Here is a 24,298-nt window from a genome sequence, read left to right as displayed (position 1 = left end):
CAAAATAGTAGACAAACGGTGTATAAACATTTTTAGCTCCTTCATTTTTGCCAAGTCGTATGGTAGTTATTATTTTTGTATTGAAACGGCTAATATATGCCCAACTCAAAAGGGATCGTTAGCGATTATTTTCTTTTAGTACTAAATTGCTAACTAAAGCACATCGATCGTGCTGCGTTTCTTTTAGTTGGTGAGTTTCCCTACAATTTTTTGTGTAAGTTTTCTTTGTGCTGAGCATTAATTTTTTTTAGATCTACTAAAAAATTCTATTCTCGATATAGGACGTACAATGTAGAGCCGGCTTTTAGGATAAGTTAAATTTAAGTTTTATTATCATAAGATGAATATATTAATTTGTAAATTTCAGTTCTTTCTAGTCATTTCCTTCAAAACTAATTTTATTTATTATTTATTTATAGGATTCAACTCAATAGCAATTAAAAAACTATTTATAATTATTTTAACATAGATGTAAAAAAAAGAATGAAAATAAATGTTTTTGTAGAAATCGATAATCATAGCTAACAATTGATTTATGCTTATCATTACATTTCTTTAATTCTCTATATTTTTTGTTTATGCTGATAAATGTTTTTATTGTAGGTATCTATTTATTATTGATTTTCTCAAAAACAATATTTTTGGCGTCCCGAATTAATAAAATAAATGTCAAATTATATTTTGATAGCAACCGAAATTAAGCCAAAAATGTTTATAACAAAATGCATTATTAATTAAAAGAGACTACGTAACCTCTACTTATTTCTTTTTTACTTTTGTACAATCGTGTATGAAATTATTTTAACTAATCCATTTCAACCACCTATTGACCTGTGAACAATATTTACATTTGCTTTAACGGGGTTCATTCTAAGATACTTTGAATTGGGTTACAATTTTTCCAAAAAGAGATTGAATTTGGTATATTTCTTCTTTCCATGACGTCTTAGAATCGAGATTCCAAGATAGTAAAATTGGACATTTCAGAATAATTTGCCTTTTTCTTAAAAATGTTAATCGAAATTCATAATACATATTTTAACAGAGCAAGAAAAGGGCCGATTCAGATCTTTTGATTATTTCTATTCTTGTGCTTCTGGAAATAAACCAACAGTTAGGAGTAGTTTTGAGCCAAGCGTATGTTGCAGGTCCATACATGCACTTGTGTATAACTTTCTCTATGATACATGTGACGCGATCGCTCCTATACTTAGATTGCGAAAATGTGTGCAAACCTCAATAGATGGTTTCTATTGATGTACGAAGTACAAGATTATACATGTAAAATCTTCAAGGAAGTCTTAGAGTTCTTAAAGTTATCCGAAGAATGGATTACTAGTATTCTGTTCTTCAAATTGAATAAATTTGCCGTTTATAAAAGGTTACGCACTAGTACTCGTGATATATCATACACATTATTCAAAAATTGACTGTAAATATCCGCCACAAATATAAAATGCATCCGTGCCATATTTACCTACACTAATAATTGACAGACTCGGAGGTTATCTTTTTACAAATGGGATCGAAAGCAAATACGCGTTGATAGATTTTTAATTTTGTGTTTTATTGCGATAGGGCTTTTGAGGGGAAGAGAATGGTGAACAACTATAATTTTTATTATACCTCTTATTTAGTGTAGTTATTATTATTAGTTATTTTAAAATGTAGGTTATTAGTAAGTTATTTATATGAACACATCAAATGAGTGAGGATGGCGCCACTTAGTGTTCGCTGGGAAATGTGTAACTACATGTATCAAATAGTGACGCTCTTTGACGTTGCCTTCAGTTTGAGTCTCAAGCCCGAACGAGGGTTGTTAAACTGTTCCGATGAGACGTTATGACGTCGAAACTAGTCAGTAGTTACAACCCTTCCTAGCAATTGCGAGCCATTGGGGATGTTAATATCGACAAAAAGGTCGATTGACATCACGCTCATCAGAGGAATTGTAATTCAATATTCGTCATTAGGCATTATCCAGGATAGTATTTGTTTTCTCCTTTGAAGAACGGCAGAATTCGTTATCGAAATATTGAATTTCGGAATGACTATCTTGTGTGAGTGCATCATATATTACTGGTAAATCCATAATATTAATATAAGGGAGAAACTGCTTATAAAACAAATCAGATTTATCAGTTTCAATAATTCCGATAATCTGAGTAGTGCGGAATATCAATAAAAAAACCAATAAGCAAATATCGTTTAACAGGACAAAAGAAACTAATAAGAATAGAAACCCAAACTGTTAAAAATACAGACCCGGACTGAATCCAAATAGATTAGAAAAATTAAAGCATAATAACGTATCTAGACGAGTTTTGCCAGCACGAAAAACTGGTTAAGGTATGCGAGGACGTCAAAAGACATGATATTAATAATTATTGGAATTATTAATACAAAAATAGGAAAAGAAAACTACTTAAGCAGTGTGGCTGGGAAACTCACACGAAACAAATAACGATAATGGAGGGCGAATATGTAGTTTAGCCGAGGAACTCAACTTGTGTATTAGTAGTACTACTAAATAGATCACAATACCAAAAAGAAAATCAAATATGACAAAAGACACAAAATCATACAGAGGAACAGGTGTTGAGACTGTTCATCAATTAGTAATAATAAACATCAAATTAAGAATGGTGAATATAGTGAACAAGACGATAAAAAGAAGAAAATGGAATGTACAGAAACTGGAAACGAGTGAAGATGAATACAGAAGAGAAATAGAAAAGCAACTACAAAAGAGTAAAGAAAAAGATACTACTGATGAACAATGGGAAGAGATTAAAAAAAGTGTTAGGTTAGGTAACTCAGGAAGTCATTGGTACAAAAGATATAAGGAAAAATATTTAATGGTTTGACCAGAGAAAAAAGAAGCTAGGTTGAAGTGGCTACGAACTATGATTATGATATATATAGAAAAATAAGAAACGAGAGCACAAAGATTATAAAAACAAAGAGAATTAATTGGCTAAATGTCAGTATGGACAACTTGTATGTAGAATTATATCAACATATAAAGAAACAAAATAAGAAAACGAATTACAACAGATATTAAAGAAGAAGAATGGAGTCAGTATTTCAAATATCATCTGAGAAATTTGAAATGAAAACTGAGATAAGGCAGGGTGTTTGCAGCGGTATTGTTTAACAGTTGAAGGCATAATTAGGGAATGTAAAATCGATGAAAATATCATTAATAAACCAATACAAGTAAATGCTTATGCTGATTATTCAACTCTATTAGCAAAGGACCGAAAGACACATTAGAAAGAATTGTAAGAGAGGCAGGAAAAAGAGGATTCAAAATAAATTAGAAAAAGACAAAATATAAGGAAATTGAAAGAAAGAAGGAAGTTCACAAACAAGAAATAGTGAAGATAAATGACCTCATCTTCGAAGTAATCGACACCTTTAAGTACATAGGAACAATGATCTGCAACAAAAATGACACAAAAAATGAAACAAGACAAAATATTCATGCAGTATATTGAGCATATGAATAGTACAAAATTATAATGCAGAGCAAAAGAATAAGTCGAGTAAACAAATTAAGAGTCATACGCCACTAAAACCTATGAGACTAACAAATATAGACGAAGAATAAGGATATAAGAGAGGAGAATAATAAAGAAAATCCATGGACTAGTGAAAGATGAAAATAATGAGTATAGAAAACTATAAGAAGATATAGAAAGTATAGAAGATAAATGAGGATGTAGTGAATACAATAAAAGTAAAAATTAGTATATTAAGTATTAGTGAATAATTTAGTGATAAGTGTTGTGTATAATTTAGTGCATTTACTGTTACTTTATAAAAAGTAAAATACACCGCGTGTATGAATTCATCCCATCGTTTGGTAAGTGTTTAAATAAATGAGAAAAACATTACACTTCTTGAGGTTCTTTCGATGATTCTGACGGATAAGTGCGATAGTGGTGATTATAGCTCGCTTTAAATATTGTTTCCTATTCAAACCAAACTTCAACAAAAAGCTGCAGTCTTCGAAATGGTTTTGTTAGTCTGTTGAAACATTTCACCTTTACATACTTAAGAGGTACATACTTAATACCTTCCAGAAAATTGAGAAAGAAAACAAAAAATAGTCAAATTATATCGTCGGAGTCATATTAGAGACACTATAACTTTAATGACATTATAGTTAACCACTTTATTTTGAATTAGGTAAATGTATCATTTTCTGATCTTATTTTATAAAACAATCAAATTTGGTGATTATTATGAATAATTGGTGTTTGTCTCTCAATAAAGATTATGCTGAATTTGACAACTTTAATGATTTCACAAATATTTTATTGATAAAATATATCTTCCTTTGTTATTAAAATTGGAAAAAATCTTAATAAACACTTTAAAAGCAATAGCTCTGTAGTCGGATGTTGAAGACAACAAAAAGGAACAAGTCAGCCGGGCGAAAAATCAAATGGGTTTACGGACAGTCTATTTGGCGCTGTACAAAAACAAAATGCGTCTTTCAAAAGATCTCAACCAAAAACGCCCTAAAAGAAAAATATTCTTCACAACTATATAAATTTTTAAAATATACCGTAATTATTTTTAAAAAAATATGTTTTAATATATTATATCGGAAATTCAAATTATTATACTACATTTAAAACTTTTATGTATTGAGCCTGTCCTGTAAGCTTGTCCAATTTTTATTTTTGTTCTTCAATCCGATGCGATATATAATTCACTAAAGTATTAAGACAATAAATTTACACTTATAAGTACGCCCGCTTTCAAGAGTATTCTTGTACTTTTTGCTTGTAGAGTGTAATACACAAAAGGGAAAAACCACTTAATGTCTTTTTCTACTGTGAAATGATTCGCATTTTAAAACAGAAAGTGCAGGACCACGGAAGTGTTTACTCAAAAAAAAAAATGAAGTAAGTACCTCTGAGAATTATAGAAATTACTACGTATTTATTTTTTCTAGAGTGTATAAAATGGTGCTGGCATTTGTTTCATAAAAAGGAAATTGGAAGAAAACTTCAATTGTTTCAAGATGCGCTAACTTCACTGATTAGGTATATTAATGGAAATGTTAATTTATTTTAGTAATATAGGGACAACTTAGTACTTATGAATGATGTCACATAATCTTTTTATTTGATACTTCTTACTTTCACTTTTTTAAATCAACTAAACAACTTTAATAACGACAAAATTAAATAAAAATATTGTTCCAAAAAAATTATACATTTAAAATACACTAAAAAATAGGAAACAATAAGCGACAAAGTTAAAAAGTTTAATATGAACATATAGGTAGAGAAATGTGGAGCAAATATTTATATATTTATATATTTATATATTTATATATATATATATATATATATATATATATATATATATATATATACATACAGGGTGATTCATTAAGACTTTCCAATCTCTTAACTGTACATTCTAGACCTCAAAATATGATGATTCTGCTCAACATGCCTTTGCAAATATTGCTAATTTCCGAGATAATGGGGTGTTCAAAGTTTAAATTTAAATTTTGATTTGCGCAATAATTTTTTATGTTTTCACAATATCTCTTTGAAAATTGGCAATTTTACGTTTTTTGGCATGAGGATGAGGATTGGGATAAACTTACAACTAAAATAATAAAAAAAAATTCTACTACTCTTCTTTGATTCATGTAACTCAATCGGTTATCGAGTTATTTGTTTCTAAAAAGTTCAATAAATTTTAATTTTTTTGCAAGATAAACAAAATGTTAACCCAGATTTTCTGGATACAATTCTTTTTACTGATGAGGCAACATTTACCAGACGAGGAATATTTAATTATAAAAATAATTATTTGTGAGATTCTGAAAATTCACATGCTATGAGGGAAACACATTTTTAGCACGAGTTTAAGGTTAACATTTGCTGTAGTGTAATATGTGGGTATTTAATAAGTCCTTTTGAACTGCCAACCAATTTAAATGGACCTTTTTATTTAGATTTTCTTCAAGAACCTTTACACGAATTACTAGAGGATATACCTCTCGCTTTAAGATAAAATATGTGGTATTTGTACGACGGAGCACCACCACATTATTCTTTACAAGTTCGTCAATACTTAAACAAACAGTTTCGGCATCGATGGATTGGTCGTGGAGGTGAATTTTCTTGGCCACCAAGAGGTCCTGATTTAAATCCTTTGGATTTTTCAATTTGGTTGCAAATGAAGGCATTAGTTTACAAAGAAAAAATTACTTCTCTTCCACAACTGCGACGGAAAATAGAAGAAGCCGCGGATGTAATTAACAATAATAGACAAGGATTATTTTATATTAAGAGATCTTTACGAAATCGGATCATAAAGTGTATTGAAGTAAATGGTGGGCATTTTGAGCATTTACTTTGAAGTTTTTTATTTTTGTTTACAAATTTGTTATTGTTACATATTTAAGGAATAATAAAATTTTTTTATGAGAAAATTAATATTTATTGAACTTTTTAGAAGCAAATAACTCGATAACCGATTTAGTTACACGAATCAAAGAAGAGTAATTTTTTTTGTAGAATTTAACGCTTTTTAATATTTTTCTATTATTTTAGTTGTAAGTTTAGCCCAAAAAAGTTTACTTTGATTTAATTAACACCCTCTATTAGCAATTATTAATTATTATAATTAATATGAACATATAGGTAGAGAAATGTGAAGCAAATATTTATATATATATATATATATATATATATATATATATATATATATATATATATATATATATATATGTATATATATATACAGGGTGATTCATTAAGACTGTCCAATCTCTTAACTGTAGATTCTAGACCTCAAAATATGATGATTCTGCTCAACATGCCTTATGGAAATATTGCTAGTTTCCGAGATGCTAGATCCGAGATGTTCAAAGTTTAAATTTAAATTTTGATTTTCGCAATAATTTTTTATGTGTTCACAATTTCTCTTTGAAAATTGGCAATTTTATGTTTTTTGGCATGAGGAATCATAATTTGCACTCTAATTTAACATTGCTAATAAAGGGTTACACTTGTTTGTGTTAATTAAATCAAAGTAAACTTTTTTGGGCTGAACTTACAACTAAAATAATAGAAAAATATTAAAAAGCGTTAAATTCTACAAAAAAAGTTACTTTTTTGATTCGTGTAACTCAATCGGTTATCGAGTTATTTGCTTCTAAAAAGTTCAATAAATTTTAATTTTTTCATAAAAAAATTTTATTATTCCTTAAATATGTAACAATAACAAATTTGTAAATAAAAATAAACAACTTCAAAGCAAATGCTCAAAATGCCCACAATTTACTTCAATACACTTTATGATCCGATTTCGTAAAGATCTCTTAATATAAAATAATCCTTGTCTATTATTTTTAATTACATCCGCGGCTTCTTCTATTTTCCGTCGCAGTTGTGGAAGAGAAGTAATTTTTTCTTTGTAAACTAATGCCTTCATTTGCAACCAAATTGAAAAATAAAAGGATTTAAATCAGGGCCTCTTGGTGGCCAAGAAAATTCACCTCTACGACCAATCCATCGATGCCGAAACTGTTTGTTTAAGTGTTGACGAACTTGTAAAGAATAATGTGGTGGTGCTCCGTTGTACAAATACCACATATTTTGTCTTAAAGCGAGAGGTATATCCTCTAGTAATTCGTGTAAATGTTCTTGAAGAAAATCTAAATAAAAAGGTCCATTTAAATTGGTTGGCAGTTCAAAAGGACTTATTAAATACCCACATATTACACTACACCAAATGTTAACCTTAAACTCGTGCTAAAAATGTGTTTCCCTCATAGCATGTGGATTTTCAGAATCTCACAAATAATTATTTTTCTAATTAAATATTCCTCGTCTGGTAAATGTTGCCTCATCAGTAAAAAGAAATCTGGGTTAACATTTTGTTTATCTTGCAAAAAAATTAATATTTATTGAACTTTGTAGAAACAAATAAACTCGATAACCGATTGAGTTACATGAATCAAAGAAGAGTAGTAGAATTTTTTTTATTATTTTAGTTGTAAGTTTATCCCAATCCTCATCCTCATGCCAAAAAACGTGAAATTGCCAATTTTCAAAGAGATATTGTGAAAACATAAAAAATTATTGCGCAAATCAAAATTTAGATTGGACAGTCGTCTTCATGAATCACCCTGTATATATATATACTAATATATATATATATATATATATATATATATATATATATATATATATATATATATATATATATATATATATATAATTTATTGACATGGTTAGTAAAATTATTTAAAAAATTATTGTGTAGTGTATGAACATAGTACGAGGGTTACTATTTAACTTTTGAAATATAGCAACACTGATGTGAATATGTCAAATTTCCATCATAAAGTTTGATAACGGTGAACGTACTCAGAACATGTCATTCGAGTGCTATTTGGATTGTTTATAGATACTTGAAACATTCATCTTGGTAAAAAAATGGAATTCAATCGCAAACATTTTTCTGCGATGATTTGCTATTACTTTCAAAGTAGATTAAATCAACAGCGGCGTGCCGATAAACTCGCTTAGACTTTTGGTGAAGAAGCACCATCTCGAGCCACCGGCTTTCGCTGGTTTTCTGAATTCTTTCGTTGTAGCACTTCGCTACAGGATAAATTTCATGAGGGTCGTCCAAAATTGGCTGTTGTGCCAGAAAATATCGATACGGTATGTAAACTGATATTGCAAGATTGCCATGTGATATACTTCGAGATTGATACATACTAGAGTATTAGTCCCACTCGCATACATTCAATAATTTGACAATCGCTCAAATAATTCAGTAGCGGAGTTTCAAAAGACATCTATGAGATCGTAACAGGCAACAAATCATGAATATATGCATATGAACCCAAAACTAAACATCAATCGACTGTATAACTGTATAACTGTATAATCGACAGAATAACTGGGTCTTGAACGCAACCGTTCTATTAGAGCAACGTGGAATAGTCAATTATGAATGGTACACTAGCATTTATTTGCCAGAAGTGCCAAAAAATCAGGGAAACCAATCGCAGAAGACGAATCATTCTCCATTACGACAGTGCGAGTTTTCACACATCACTCCAAACAAAAACGTTTTTGAACAGTCAAAATATCGAATTAATGGGTCATCTGCCGTACAGTTCTTGTTTGGCACCCAATGATTTTTTCTTATTCACGCAGATCAAAAATGCAAGGTCGACGTTTTTCTACACTTGAAGAAACGGTTGATGTGTTTAAATCACTTTTTTTGGTTAGTTCAAACGCATACAAAAGTATATTGATTTCAATGGAGAGTATTTTGAGAAACAATTAAGCCAGATCCAATTGAGAATATTTGATTTTATTTGTTTATCTCAAATCTTCATAATATCATAAAGTGTAGGAGTTTGATGTTACAAACATTATCTAGACGTTTCACATAGATGAACCAGGGTTGAATAAATTTTAGAGCCTTAGATGGATCTGCCAGCATCAGTAGATATGACCCAAAACATAAGCATTGTACAGATGTACAGTTTCTCTTGATACATTAAAGTTGTGTTGTACTCGTGTTTTTGTGTTCTTCCTCGTAAAGATTTAGAATGAAAACTAAATTAATTGCAAGGGATTTATTATGAAGTGCAAGTTGAAACATTTACTAAAATTAGATCTAATGATTTGATATATACCATTTTAATTAGCTATTTTTTATGCAATATTTTTTATAAAAATATATATTTTTTTCATTTTATTTTCACCTTATTAATAAATAGTAACACGTTTTGTTCGGGTTATTATTATAAGTGAATAATTATCATATTACTAATAAAACACGATTTGTCTAAATTTTACTTAAATAAAAAAACAACTTTAATATTTTGATCACAATACGATTACAACTAAAAAATTCACTTTTTTCCAATGAGTCTGACGATAGCTTATGTAAGAGTCGGATTCAATTAAGCTGGTAAATGACTCAACAATTGCTGTCGAATAATGTTTGCTGTTAGCGCTAAACTTTATGAAAAGGAAAAAAGTTCTGGCAGTAAATGAAAATTATGGTAGAATTGGAAATCAACACTTGATGCTTACAATAAAAAATGCATATAATAAATATTAAAGGAATTTAAACAATGACGTTGCTTTTAAAGTAATGCATACATGTATAACATAGAGAGAATAAGATGAACCACTTATCCAATATGTCTTCACCACAGTAATGAAAGCAACGTAATTTATAAATGCGAAAAATTTTTGAAACTTTATAGGTAATAAATGAAGCATCATAATGTCCAATCTACAATATTTTTCTTAGCTCCGGTGGCGATTTAGAAAAGTAGCTTTTATTTCCCTTCGTTATCTGAAGTGACAAAAAATATTGAAAAGATGGGAGTACTTATGCAGCATAATGAACACAGAACATGATTAACATATTCCAGAAGAGAAAATGGATAATATTTAATAATAAGAGAGTTAAAGAAAGATAAGCGGAAACAGAAAACAGGAGAAGCATCTGACTACACAAGTTCAGTAGATGAGTATATACAAGAAAATAACAAAAATAGGAAGTCAAAAATATTCCACACAAAAGAGAGACTACGACAAAGAGCAGGTATAGGCCCAACATCATTTACGATTTTCAGAGATAGAATAAAGAGTCCCTGTACCCAAAAAGGGAATAAATTATATATTATCTATGGTGAGAACCTCTGAAGACGCTTTTACAAATAGAAATGTGTATAAGTATTCAACGGACAAAAATGCTTAAATGCTTTTAAATATAGTCTATTTTTATGTACGAGGAAGTAATAAAATCTAATTTCTAATGCAAAGCTTAATACAGTCATTATAACATAATAATCTAAATATTCCCTAAAATTTTAATTTATTTACCTGAGCCAATACAAGGTTATTGATCTTTTATAACCAAAAGCTGTACAGAACAATAGCAAAAGTTTTGTGTAGACCAAAAGAAATGTGTGTTGAAGACATAACTGTATCTTGTTTTATTTCGATTCCAAGAATCTCTTACCATAAATTTCGCCGAAAATACGATTGTAGATTTTTGTCCACTTAGTAAGGAGCTCAGAGTTTTGCATACGTAACAGTTTACTATAATTACAACTTTCAATTGGAAGGGCCGTGTAAACGCCGAAAATTCGGCCCTTTACAGTTAATGAAAAAACATTAATATGTAATTGTTAATATCACAGTGGAATTGGTTAGTAGTAAGCTTGGTGTTGGGAAATCTACGATTTACAGAGTTATAAAAGAAGAGAAATATGTCGAGTTTAAAACAGCACGTAAACCTCCAGAAAAACCAAAATTTTGAACAGAAATAGTAGTAAGAAGAGAAGAAATTATCTGAGTAATATACTTGTTCAAGAAATGAGAAAACAAAAAAGAAATGAATTTTATTCAAACGAAACATGGGTCAACGAAGCACGGACATACATCGAATATATTTGACAAGATTAAACTGTTGAGTCGAAAATGAGATTATTTTTAATTATTAACCTACAGGTTAAGTGAACATAGTACACATCTGTAGTTCAAACGGTTTTGTTAAAGGGGGTTTATTGACTTTTGAATCTACTCGTAATGGTTACTACCATGACGACTTGAATGCTGATGTCTTCAAATAATAGTATGGTCAAATGATGGATAGATGTAGCATATCTCAAAAAATTAATCTGGTAGACAAAATCTTGGGTACCTCAAATTCCGCATCCAAAAATTGACCATGAACAAGTAAAAAATGTGTTGGTTTGTATGATCTAGAATCACTCAAATATCAACTCGGGCACACATTGAAAAGCGTACGGCGTTGTGGCAGCAGTGATTAGAAGATTTGTTACGGAAGATTGTTTATCAATGAAAAATTGATTTTGCTGCCAAAAAAAACTTTACACGCTTAATGCAATTATCAATATTTTTAACACTCCAAATAATTATCTATTGGAAGCGTTTGTCTTTGTCATCACGTTTTCAGTTATTTAAAACCGTTTTCTACCAAGCCATTTTCCAAATGTTGGAAACAAAGTAATCGGAAAGGGGCAGATCAACTCAATATGGTGAATGAGATACTTTATGCTATAATGCTAATTTATCTACAATAGCGGGCGAACTGGTGAAGGCACATTGTCATAATGAAACACATCTCTAGTTCTACAAATGCTGCCCGTTTTAATTGAGTTAGGCATCAAAACGTATTAGAAAATCAGAATATTTGGCCATTTATTTTTTTATCCTTTCTAAATAAATCAAAACGATTTCTGTTTTATTGAAAGCACGTTTCTCGGATGAGGGCCGTTTCTATGGTATAATTGTGTACCCAAGTCCCATCTACTGTAATATATCGACGGAAAATGTCGCTTGGATTATGATTATTTCATTGGTTATCTCATTCACTTTCATTCGACGATCGCTAAGTAGGTACAAGGGCAAATATTTTAATAATACCTTAAAATACAGAGAACCCCTCACACATAATTCCATGGAATAAAGCACTTTCAGAATAATATTCACGGTTTCTTCAATTGTTTTTCCACGTAAAAAATAAAGACTCAAACTTTGTTTCCTTCCATATTTACTGAATAATGGAAACAGTTTTGTTGATAAGAGTATTTGGACTAATCTATCTGCCACATTCATGTAAACTGTTTACAGATGACATAAGATATCATGGCAGATTCACCGTAGTGAACGTGTTGTCCACTAAAACGGTCACGATGAGCTGATAGATTCCGAATTGGAATCGGATGAATCTTTTAAAGAACTGCTTTTGTTTTATATGTCGAATGAGTCCTTGTATGAGAGTAAATATTAAAAAAAAGTGATGAATTCATTTTATCATCGTCTTTTGATCTAAATTCCCAAACTATTTCCCCTTGAGTTGAACGTCATTTGCATCAAACAACAATATTATATAATTTTCTTAACTCATCTGCTCACCTTCACAGTGAAAAAACTATGTCTTAAACCACTGCAACAGTCATGTTTGACATATTGCGGTTTTATCCAAGTCAACGTCTTTACTTGCGCGTCTCGATTTGTTAGTAAGAACGAAACATGCATGGCAAAAATATCACGAGAAAGAAAAGGTGATAAGTAAAAAGTTTTGAGATTGTCGATTGTAAGTTTTCTCAAAAAATTTGTCATTTGATAGTATGAGACATAGTAGTTGGAATATATGCAGCGCGAGTAATTTCTGCTTTAGAGAAGTACAAAGAACAGCTAAGATTCTAAAAATTATAATAATAGTAGAATAATTCAGATCGCTCCACCACTGGCTCTTGAATTCGGATGTTTTATGTACAGATAATGGTGCAAACTACAATCAGTTTCATTTTATTCAGCTATACAGAGTTTTCAAAAAACTATGTGTCAATCAGAGAACAAAATTTTTAATAAACAGGTAATTTGAAGGTATTTGTCTTTATTGTGACAAACATTACCATTTTATTATAGGAAAGCCTTTTTGTTGATCAACGTCATGGAAAAAATGAACCAAACGTTTTTCAATCTCATTGTATACATGTACGATTTGTTTCAAATATAAAATGCAAAGTGCCATATCTTGGAAACAATGAGCCGTATATACCTGCAGTGGAAAATTTTATGTAGACCATATTTTCAGATATTCTTAATGATCACCAGGGTACTTTTAAAAGAACTACGCAGTCTCAATTCATAGAAAAACAATATGCGGTTTCAATCCGGTGTACAAATCGAGTAGCTTCAGTACGAGGGGACGAATCTTCTATGAGAACTGTTGCGATTGTTGGTTCTTCCAAAATAGTAGAAACCAGATTGCGGCTTTATCTAGCTGTTGTGGCCCTGTATTCGAAACTTACACAAACGTTTCTCGCAGTTTCCCGTTAACCATGACTATTTTGTATAGCCGTCACAATTCGCTTCACAGAAACAGGATTTATGCTCTTTGCAAAACACAGCAATAATAACACGACACAAGGTGCAATCAACAGATAGAATCTCAAAGAGACAAAAGACATACTGATAAAATCACTTTTAGGATTTAGATGTTATATTTTTTATGATAGACGCTTATCGGAACAATTTTTTCGAACAAGTTATTGAATTATTTCACAATCGAAAATGGAAAAAATTAAAATTTCTAAATAATTTCCTTATGTTCAATATATTAACTACAATTTAGAAAAAACAATTTTTTTTACTAAAGATACGAGTAAGATAATGTAAATTTGTTACAGTCTACATCCCATAATGAATTTGAGCAAAGTTACTTCGTTTCATGTTCCAGAAAGATGGTTATTTTCGAATTTTTATTACAAATTTTATGTCCTAGATCCCGACGGTAGTTGAAAAAAGGCAAATACCCTTCACAAAACATTCAATATCGCAAAGTAATACTCAGAAGTTAACATTGTTTCAATGTTTGTTTCGCAAATGAATACAAAACTTTTTAAAATTTCATGTGCGCCAAAATTTGACAACTGTTTATTATTAACCTTCTTACAAATGTAGTCATCGACCTTGAAATTCTTTGTATTTTTGTTCTTTTTTTTTCGTTTTTAATATGCATTCGGTCTTTTACCTTGTGTCTATTGACTTAATTATTATTTAGTTTGTGATTCATCATTTCCAGACTGATAATTTTAGTATGATCATAAAATTGTCTTCCTAATTTGAAAACAGGGTATAGCACATATGAATGAAGTCTATTATTACTCTAATTCTTCAAAACTTTCGACGTAATTTGAAACAGTGACTACAGAATTTTGTCGTTTTTCAACAACTTGTTCCCTAATGTGTTATTAACTTGAGATTTGTGTATCATAACTTATAATTTGGTTAATTTTAGTTACATTACACTCATTAAATTTCCTATAGTTTTCAGTAGCAGCTCGTGACTATGAAAGAAGGTAGTGCCAAAAGTCGAATAACATTCATAACGGGTCCATTTTTTTGTCATTTCTATTCAAAACAAAAAATAATTCACAATTTTTTATGTACCTCCACAATAAATTATCGTCACTAAACTTAGTTTTGATTTCAGAACTGTTAGATTTTTTTATGAACGATGGTTGTAATCCATTGGGCTCTATTCCTTGTTTATTGGTATTGTCAATATTATGAGAAATTGTTTTTTGACATACAGCATTCCCAAAGCGGATAATCTTTCTTCTTACATCGAATTTGTCAAGTAAATTCTTTTTAACATTGGGAAGCGGCGTTCGGACTGTTTTTTTGAAGATATAATTATGATATCCTTATATTAATCAGCTTTTATAATGTTGACCAGTTTGTTTCTATATTCTTAAATAGTATCAACTCCTATAGGATGGAAATAACACTTAATCTGTAACGATTCGTAGCAATCTCTCGAGGATTATTTCATTCAGTATTGAGTTATTTGAGAGAATTTTGAAAAAGAATAGAACAAATTTCTGATAACGCTGCTTGGGAAATTGTTACGGATTAGTTGGCTGTTCATGCTACAGATATTATAATATGCACTTGATGTTACTACAATGTATATATTTGGAATCAGAATATTTATCTTTTATCATTCATGACTGAAGCACTGTCACAACATTGGGCAAGTAATTTGTGGAGGATTTCAGTAACCAGGATTCAATCAATTACTTTTAAAATACTATAGCATTACGACCGACTGTATTCCACTAGGTTTAGGAGGAACATTTTATTATTAGAGATCTATGATGTACTAGTCAATTTTTGAGTGAATCACCAAAAGAACAATGATTATAATTAATAATTTATAATTAAAAATAAATAAAAATAATATGTGAATACGAAATTTGCTATCTCAAATACTAACAAATCAAATGAAATAAGTATATGATAATATATATGATATACGTACCGATCCTTTTCTTCCAGGAAAACTAAAAAAAACATCTGGTCCTGTTCTTTGTGGCATTTGTCTCAAAACATTTAGCAACTTAGCGGAGTGACGTGGCTGTAAATTAAAATGATAAGTTAATATGGATAATTATTTTTATTAACTATAACATATAATAAAAGCTGACAGGGACGTTTACCAAGTGACATGAAAAAAAATTTCTCGCTTCAAACCAAAACATATCAGGTGTGTGATAGCAAAAATAGAGCGAATTATATTCTTATTACATAAAACAGAGTGAAAAGGTAGGGTGAATTTTAAACTGATATTATTAAAGTATTGAACACAGCTAGCAATACACTTATGCCAAAGAAAAAGCTTTGACTGGAAATATTTCTCAAAGGTTTCTTTCTTTAAAATAATTTTTATTTTCGGAAAGAGTTAGGAATCCCATGGTCTCAAATCTAATAAGCATGGACTGGGAGATAAATTTTTACTGGCCACTAACTCGAGAATCAAAAATGACATGTGTTGTCATTTGTTTTCATCCTGTAGTCTTTGTTAAATTGGAGTTTACAGTTGTTCACATTATATTGAAAGGATATCTGTTGTCCAAAGAAATCCTAATCGTTCGCGACCTTAACTAACTTAGTCCACCTTACTGTTACTAAGAATAGGGAAGCCTTGTCGGTCTTAATTCCCTGAGTAGTCCTTTTGAAGTCTGCCCGGTAGCCCCTGCTTTATCCAGTAGAGGCTTTCTGGAATTGACTTTGTAGCAAGGCTTTTCAACTAGGTCTAACCCTTGTATTTTCCTCAGAGTGTGTTCTGTCGATCTTTTATCTGTAATGACTTACTTACGCGTGCTTTTTAAGTAGGCCTACTTAACCTCTACTCAACTGTAGATCTTCTTTAATTTACAAGTGAGGATTTTCCACTGCAGGTTTGGGCCTTGTCAGTGACTGAGTATCTTCAAATGAGGCCAGTTCGTTGGCTATTAATTGCCGCTAAGTACCCTATATCCAGGATACCGAGCAGCTTTACCACCCTCCCTTCAGCTTATTTTTACTTGTAAATCGCTATTATTCTTGGACATTATTACCACACCACAAATTTATAATTTCATGAGCTGTTTTGGCATTTTTTTCCAACTTGAAATAAATTTAGAAGTTTCAATCAGCAAAGGTCAACCGTCTATGTTTGACATATTGTTTGACATTAAACCACTATCAATAACCAGTATGTATTACTCATGTTTTTACGCCGCACCGTTTGAAGATAAGATTCATCATAAGCTTATTAAAGAATAATGTAACGAAGTAAATCACATTTGATTGAGAACAGTCAATCAAAATTAGAATTTCACTAACTAAACAATCAAGGTATATATATATATATATATATATATATATATATATATATATATATATATATATATATATATTGTTATGGTATTAATATTGTGTAATGTTTATTTTTATAAATTTTATTTTAAATAAAATCAGATTTTTAATTTGGGCGCCATTAATAATTATTTGAATTTCTTTATTTTATTATGTTATTATTTTTTTTATTCTCAGGGTATTATATTGTGAGGTCAAATTAAAAAAATTTTATTGCGATAAATTGTTATGGTTATAAGGTCAGATTATAATAGTTTTAAGACCGAGTCTGTTCTTTATAATGAATAAAATATTCAAAATATACAATTTCTTAATTAGCTATTACAATTATTTTATTTTACAAACATTCATTCATTCATTCATACTCATAATTACACTCATAAAACTAAATTATATGGAAATGTGAACTCAAATATTATATACTAAAAGAAATACTTAAACTTAATAGAACAGTACCTTAAGTGTTTGTTATGTTGTATTTTTATTTTTTATTTTTTTTAAATTGGAAATTGTTACGGCCTTGCAGAATAAACAGATACTCCGCTGTAGTTCCACTCCTGTTCTTTTCCTTTTCACAACTTCTTTATCTTGGAAATTGTCCCTTTGTGAGTATTCTCACTTATTTCACTTTATCTAATTGTTTTCACTAATTTCTTATTACTACACTTATACAATTATTAATTATCAATCCTTTGAATATTTTATGCCTTTTATATCAAGATTTTAATTTTTTTTAATTTTCAATTAAATTATTTTACTCTTTTTTCTCTTGCAAAAAAATGTCTCGTTGTTGATTTTTTTTTTATTCTTTTTTTTTAAACAAACTTTTTTTTTTTAACCAATGATATTTATTTTAAAAGTTAGTTACTAAATTGTCATTTCTAAATTTTTAAATTATTGTGACTTTATTCAAATAATATTATTCTATAATTTCTTTGTTGTATTTATTTCATTCCTATGTTATTAATTTTATCATTGCAGTTGTCAAAATTTTTATATTTTATCATTTATAACCTTAAAATTTATGTTGGTATGTCACACAAATTTTTGAAGTTGGTGCTCCTGTTTTATCTGTCAATTTATGGATTAAATTCTTTGAATATACAGGATTTGTCAAAATTAAATAATAATTTAGATTATAGTGTTGGTCAAAACTTAATATAAAGAATGTTATTTATTTTATTGTGATAAACTGCTCTAAGTAACCGAATAACAAAACTGAACTTATTGCTTTATTTATATCTTATTATTATTTAATAATTTATTTTGGATATATTCATACCATAACAACATTCCCAAAATTTGTTTTCTTGATTTATTTTATTTATAAAAGAAATAAGAAAACCAAATTTTAATTCTTCTTTATAAGTTGTTCTCAGTTATTGTCTTTTATTCCAATAATTATTTTGTGATAAATTCCCAGTTATAATTTTTTTTAGTATTAATGAAATATCAATAAATATAGGATTAATGTATTGTGAGTTGCTTCTTTCTATTATTTTATTTTCCAATAGTTCTTTTATGCATTTTCTCACTTGATCTTTATACTTGTATGGAATAGGATAAGTTTTAGCTTTGAAATTCTTAATATCTTCATTGACTTCTATTTTATGTACATAATCTTTCGCAATTCTATTTTCCTTTGAAAATAAATTATTATATTCATTCATTAACATTTTTATTTCTTCTTTTCTGTCCTCTGGACAATCCATTATAACTTCATCTTTCCCTTCTTCTTCATCATCATAATTTTTATTCAATTCTTCCTTGTACATATTATTAACTACTTTACCTTCTTCCTTCAAAGCTATTATTTCAAAGTTAATCCATGTTCCATCCAATTTTAATCTTCTTTCTTCAATATCTATTATGGCTTTATGTTTTTCTAGCTCATCATATCCTATTATTATTTCTGTCTCAATATCTGGAGCAATTAATACTTGTAAATTAAATTCTTTTCCCTTAATATTAGCGTTTATATTTATTAATCTATTAATTTCACATATTTTCTTTGAATTAGCACCTATTAAATTTATTTTTGGGATTTTAATAATTTTATTTGTAGGAATATTTAATTTATCAACAAAATTTTTATTAATCATTGATGCTTCTGATCCAGTATCAATAAGTAATTTAGCTTCTAAATTGTTAATTAGCCCATTTATAATAATTAAACTATTATTCCCATCTGTGTCTATATTTTCATTTATTTTTATAAATTCATTTGGATTTTCATATTTACAAATATATAGATTTTGTTTATTTGATGTGTGCGTATTTAAAAATTTTCATTGTCATTTATTTGTTCAGTTGTCTGTCTTGTATTTTCCCTATATATTTGTGCTGTATGTAATCTTGTCTCATTCATATTTGTTACATCATCATCTCTGCTTTCTGATCTATTTCTTCTATCTTGATTGATTCTTTGAAAATTTACTCTTCTTGTCTCTTGATCTCCATTTCCTCTTTGCATATTTCCTTCAGAATTTCTACTCTCCAGTCCTCTATATTGTCTATTGTTCCTGTCATTATAATTATTTTGTCTGTATGAATCATTGTTGCTTCTATTGTTAGTATTAGTATTGTAGTTTCTGTTATTGTAATTATTGTTATTATAATTATTGTTATTATTAATTTGTGCATTATTATTATAATTTCTATTATTATTAAATCTATTATTTGTCCAATTGTTATTTTGATTGTTGTTTCTCTGATTATTTTCATTGTTTCTATAATTTGTTCTTATATTTTGTTGTGAATTTTCATGTCTGATCAAATTTCTATCTACTCTATGTAGATACATAGATAATTGATCCAATTTTCTTATATTTTGTATTGCAATGGTCTCAGCCAATTCTGCCTTGAAATGCCTTGCTATGAACATAACGATTTCCTCCTCAGGGATTGGTGGTTCCAGATATTGTGTCATCGCATGTAGTTGGATTGCATAATTGTTTAAACTATGGCTTCTATTTTCATCAAACTTTCCGAAATATAATTGTTCCCTGATGGTTGATTGAGTATTTTCCCCCCAGAAATATTGTAAAAATGCCGTTTCAAAATCTTGAAATTCCGACATATCTTTTTCTCTGGCAGAAAACCATATTAACGCATGATTTTCTAAATGATCTCTTATTATTTCCTTTATGTCTTCAATATTATTTATTCCTCTTATTCGATTTTTCAAAATTCTTATGAATATTTTTGGATGCAGTTTTTTAATATTTCCGTCAAATTTTTGACTAGTTGCTCCATAAATTGTTTTTACTCCTCCAACATATTCCATACTCATTCCTTTTTTCTCAATTTGTTCTATTTTTCCTTGTATGTTCTTTATTTCCATTTTAAATTCATTTTCATTTTTCTTAATATTTTCCATTTCTCTAGATTGTATTTCTTCCACTTCCATTAATCTTCCTAACATTTCATCTCGAATTTCTTGTTTTGTCTCTTGTATTTTGTTTTCGGCATAGCTTCTTACTTCTTCCAATTGTTTTCTCATATCTTCTATTTTCTCTTCCATTCTTTGACTATTTGTATTCATTTCTCGTTTTATTTCTTCTTTAGATTCATCCATTTTTTTTATCATAATCTGGAACATACTCATTATATCCATCCTCTCTTTCTTTTTCTGTGAATTTTCTGCTGTTTGATTTTCTATCATTTCTTCTGTTTCAGTTCTCTCTGTTTCTTCATTATGGTCTTGTTCCATATAATGTACTTGGAAATCACCCATTCCATGTCTCCTTACTTCTTCATCTGATTCTCCTTCTGCTCTTATTTGTTTCCCATCTCTGAGTGTCATTCCTTTTTCCATTTTTTCTTGTTTAAATTTGTTATTACTGTAAACTCTTCAATGCCAAATTTTGTTATGTCCAATTTTTTTTTATGTCCAATTTTTATATATGCCCCACGTTGGGCGCCAAATTGTTATGGTATTAATATTGTGTAATGTTTATTTTTATAAATTTTATTTTAAATAAAATCAGATTTTTAATTTGGGCGCCATTAATAATTATTTGAATTTCTTTATTTTATTATGTTATTATTTTTTTTATTCTCAGGGTATTATATTGTGAGGTCAAATTAAAAAATTTTATTGCGATAAATTGTTATGGTTATAAGGTCAGATTATAATAGTTTTAAGACCGAGTCTGTTCTTTATAATGAATAAAATATTCAAAATATACAATTTCTTAATTAGCTATTACAATTATTTTATTTTACAAACATTCATTCATTCATTCATACTCATAATTACACTCATAAAACTAAATTATATGGAAATGTGAACTCAAATATTATATACTAAAAGAAATACTTAAACTTAATAGAACAGTACCTTAAGTGTTTGTTATGTTGTATTTTTATTTTTTATTTTTTTTAAATTGGAAATTGTTACGGCCTTGCAGAATAAACAGATACTCCGCTGTAGTTCCACTCCTGTTCTTTTCCTTTTCACAACTTCTTTATCTTGGAAATTGTCCCTTTGTGAGTATTCTCACTTATTTCACTTTATCTAATTGTTTTCACTAATTTCTTATTACTACACTTATACAATTATTAATTATCAATCCTTTGAATATTTTATGCCTTTTATATCAAGATTTTAATTTTTTTTAATTTTCAATTAAATTATTTTACTCTTTTTTCTCTTGCAAAAAAATGTCTCGTTGTTGATTTTTTTTTTATTCTTTTTTTTTTAAACAAACTTTTTTTTTTAACCAATGATATTTATTTTAAAAGTTAGTTACTAAATTGTCATTTCTAAATTTTTAAATTATTGTGACTTTATTCAAATAATATTATTCTATAATTTCTTTGTTGTATTTATTTCATTCCTATGTTATTAATTTTATCATTGCAGTTGTCAAAATTTTTATATTTTATCATTTATAACCTTAAAATTTATGTTGGTATGTCACACAAATTTTTGAAGTTGGTGCTCCTGTTTTATCTGTCAATTTATGGATTAAATTCTTTGAATATACAGGATTTGTCAAAATTAAATAATAATTTAGATTATAGTGTTGGTCAAAACTTAATATAAAGAATGTTATTTATTTTATTGTGATAAACTGCTCTAAGTAACCGAATAACAAAACTGAACTTATTGCTTTATTTATATCTTATTATTATTTAATAATTTATTTTGGATATATTCATACCATAACAATATATATATATATATATATATATATATATATATATATATATATATATATATAAATTCTAATTTTGATTGACTGTTCTCAATCAAATTTCAGCGTACTAGTCATAAACTTATCACATTTCATATCTATTTCATTATAATCGACTTTCGCTCATATTTTTACATTTGTGAAGTTAATAATGAAGAACCTTCTCTATTTACTAAACGAAATATTGGATTGACTTAGTTCTAACAATATAATAACTCAATTTCAAATACTATTTATTATGTATGTCGTTGACAAGCATCAAAATGATAAATGATAGAATAAACAATTTCAAATTACGTTCATTGTCTAGATTTTGTAGTACACTAAGCAGTAGAGATGGATTCTTCTGACACATATTAAGTCACAGGCGTAGAAACAAGAACATATTATCGAGAAAAAACAGATATTGAGATTTAACATTCAAGACTATCTCAATTCCGAGAATCTTCTTGTCGAAGTGCGAGACTTTTCTGTTGATAGATCACAAAACTTAGTGAGGATATGGAAATCAGCACATGTTGGGCATAGAGAAAAAATATGTCTGGAATAATATTTTTAAATTCTTCGTTTTCATCCTATGATTTAACCAGTAAATCATAATTATCGATATTTTTTGAATATCCGTTGAAACTTCTGCGATGTAAGAAAGTTGCTTGTAATGAATTGAAAGTTTGTGGATTTTGAGAACAATTCTTCTAGTTGAGGTGTATATTGCTTATACACTTATGTACTTAAGGGCATGCGGTAAAAATCAAGAATTTCCAGGAAACTGCGAAGACGTTTAACACGTTATTCTCGGACACGAATACCAGCAGCAAAAATAGTAAAACCTATAAAAAGTACCTCAGAAACTTTGATCCCATTTTCCTATGTACTGTACTGTCTGAACTGTACTTCTAAAACATGATCAAAAATGATCCGGCGCTTGTTAGTATTCTAATTTACAATGCGACAAGACGTGTGAATATGAAGATTTAAATAATTGACCAGAATTTCGAGTTACGAAAAATTTTTCCAATACCTTGAACAACCAGAATCTGCTCATAGGTATAGACTCGATGTTTGAAAATAGCATATAACCATAAAGAAAGTGGAGTTGTGAATATGACGGTCCTCCGTGCATAAGCCCAGATTTCACTTTTTATGGGTCGCGTTTTTTGCTTAAATAAATAGTTACGATATTTTTTATGGCTGACAACACAATTTTATGTAATACAATATAACTGATAGAATATACTGTTTCAAGCGTCGTTGTTGAGCACGCGCTTTCATTATGAACGTTCGATTTTCGAATCTAATCCGCAACACACTTATTTTCGAGCAATAATACCAAATTCCATTAAAAAGTTTTTGCGAGAAATCCAATATTACAGCTTAGATCGATTAAAAGCTCCAAATGCTCCACACGGGTTTCAATCCAGAACCGAACTTAGAACCATACTTTTAAAATTTCTAGAATAACAAGGAACTGTTAGAAAATAATCAAAGCAGTGCAAAAAGCGAGTTTAATTGAAATATTCTGGAATAATTTTATTTTAAGCTGTTGAGAAACGTTAATTATTGAAACATTAGAATTAACCCACCGGAAATCCCGAAAAATAGTTTTGAACATCATTCTCATAAATAGAATTCCATTATTCGAATCTGTACAGAAATATGCTAAACTACTGGAGATAGAAAATAAAAGACGAAATGGCAGGATGTCAAGGATCAATAGAGCTGTCGATCCCCTGGAGGAAAGGGAATCTCTGGATATATTTAAAACTATTCATATAAGTGCTATACTATTTTACAACTTTTAGTCGATCGTTTCGAAATACAACTTCACTCGAATAC

At 28.9% G+C, this 24,298-nt stretch overlaps 1 protein-coding gene across 14 annotated transcripts in view; it reads right to left on the bottom strand.

Moving 5' to 3' along the window:
* LOC130897076 (neurobeachin) overlaps positions 1-24,298 on the bottom strand; it is a 735,983-nt gene that overhangs the window by 344,302 nt on the left and 367,383 nt on the right. For all 14 annotated transcript variants that reach the window (XM_057805651.1, XM_057805655.1, XM_057805652.1 and 11 more), the window contains one exon: positions 15,883-15,978. In XM_057805651.1, coding sequence (XP_057661634.1) covers positions 15,883-15,978 — 96 coding nt within the window. The remainder of the gene's footprint in view (positions 1-15,882; positions 15,979-24,298) is intronic.

The sequence above is a fragment of the Diorhabda carinulata genome, chromosome 8 (assembly GCF_026250575.1).
Source record: "Diorhabda carinulata isolate Delta chromosome 8, icDioCari1.1, whole genome shotgun sequence".
In the NCBI taxonomy this organism is placed as follows: domain Eukaryota; kingdom Metazoa; phylum Arthropoda; class Insecta; order Coleoptera; family Chrysomelidae; genus Diorhabda; species Diorhabda carinulata.
Note: the sequence above shows the minus strand (reverse complement) of the source record. Positions and strands in the feature narration are given on the sequence as shown.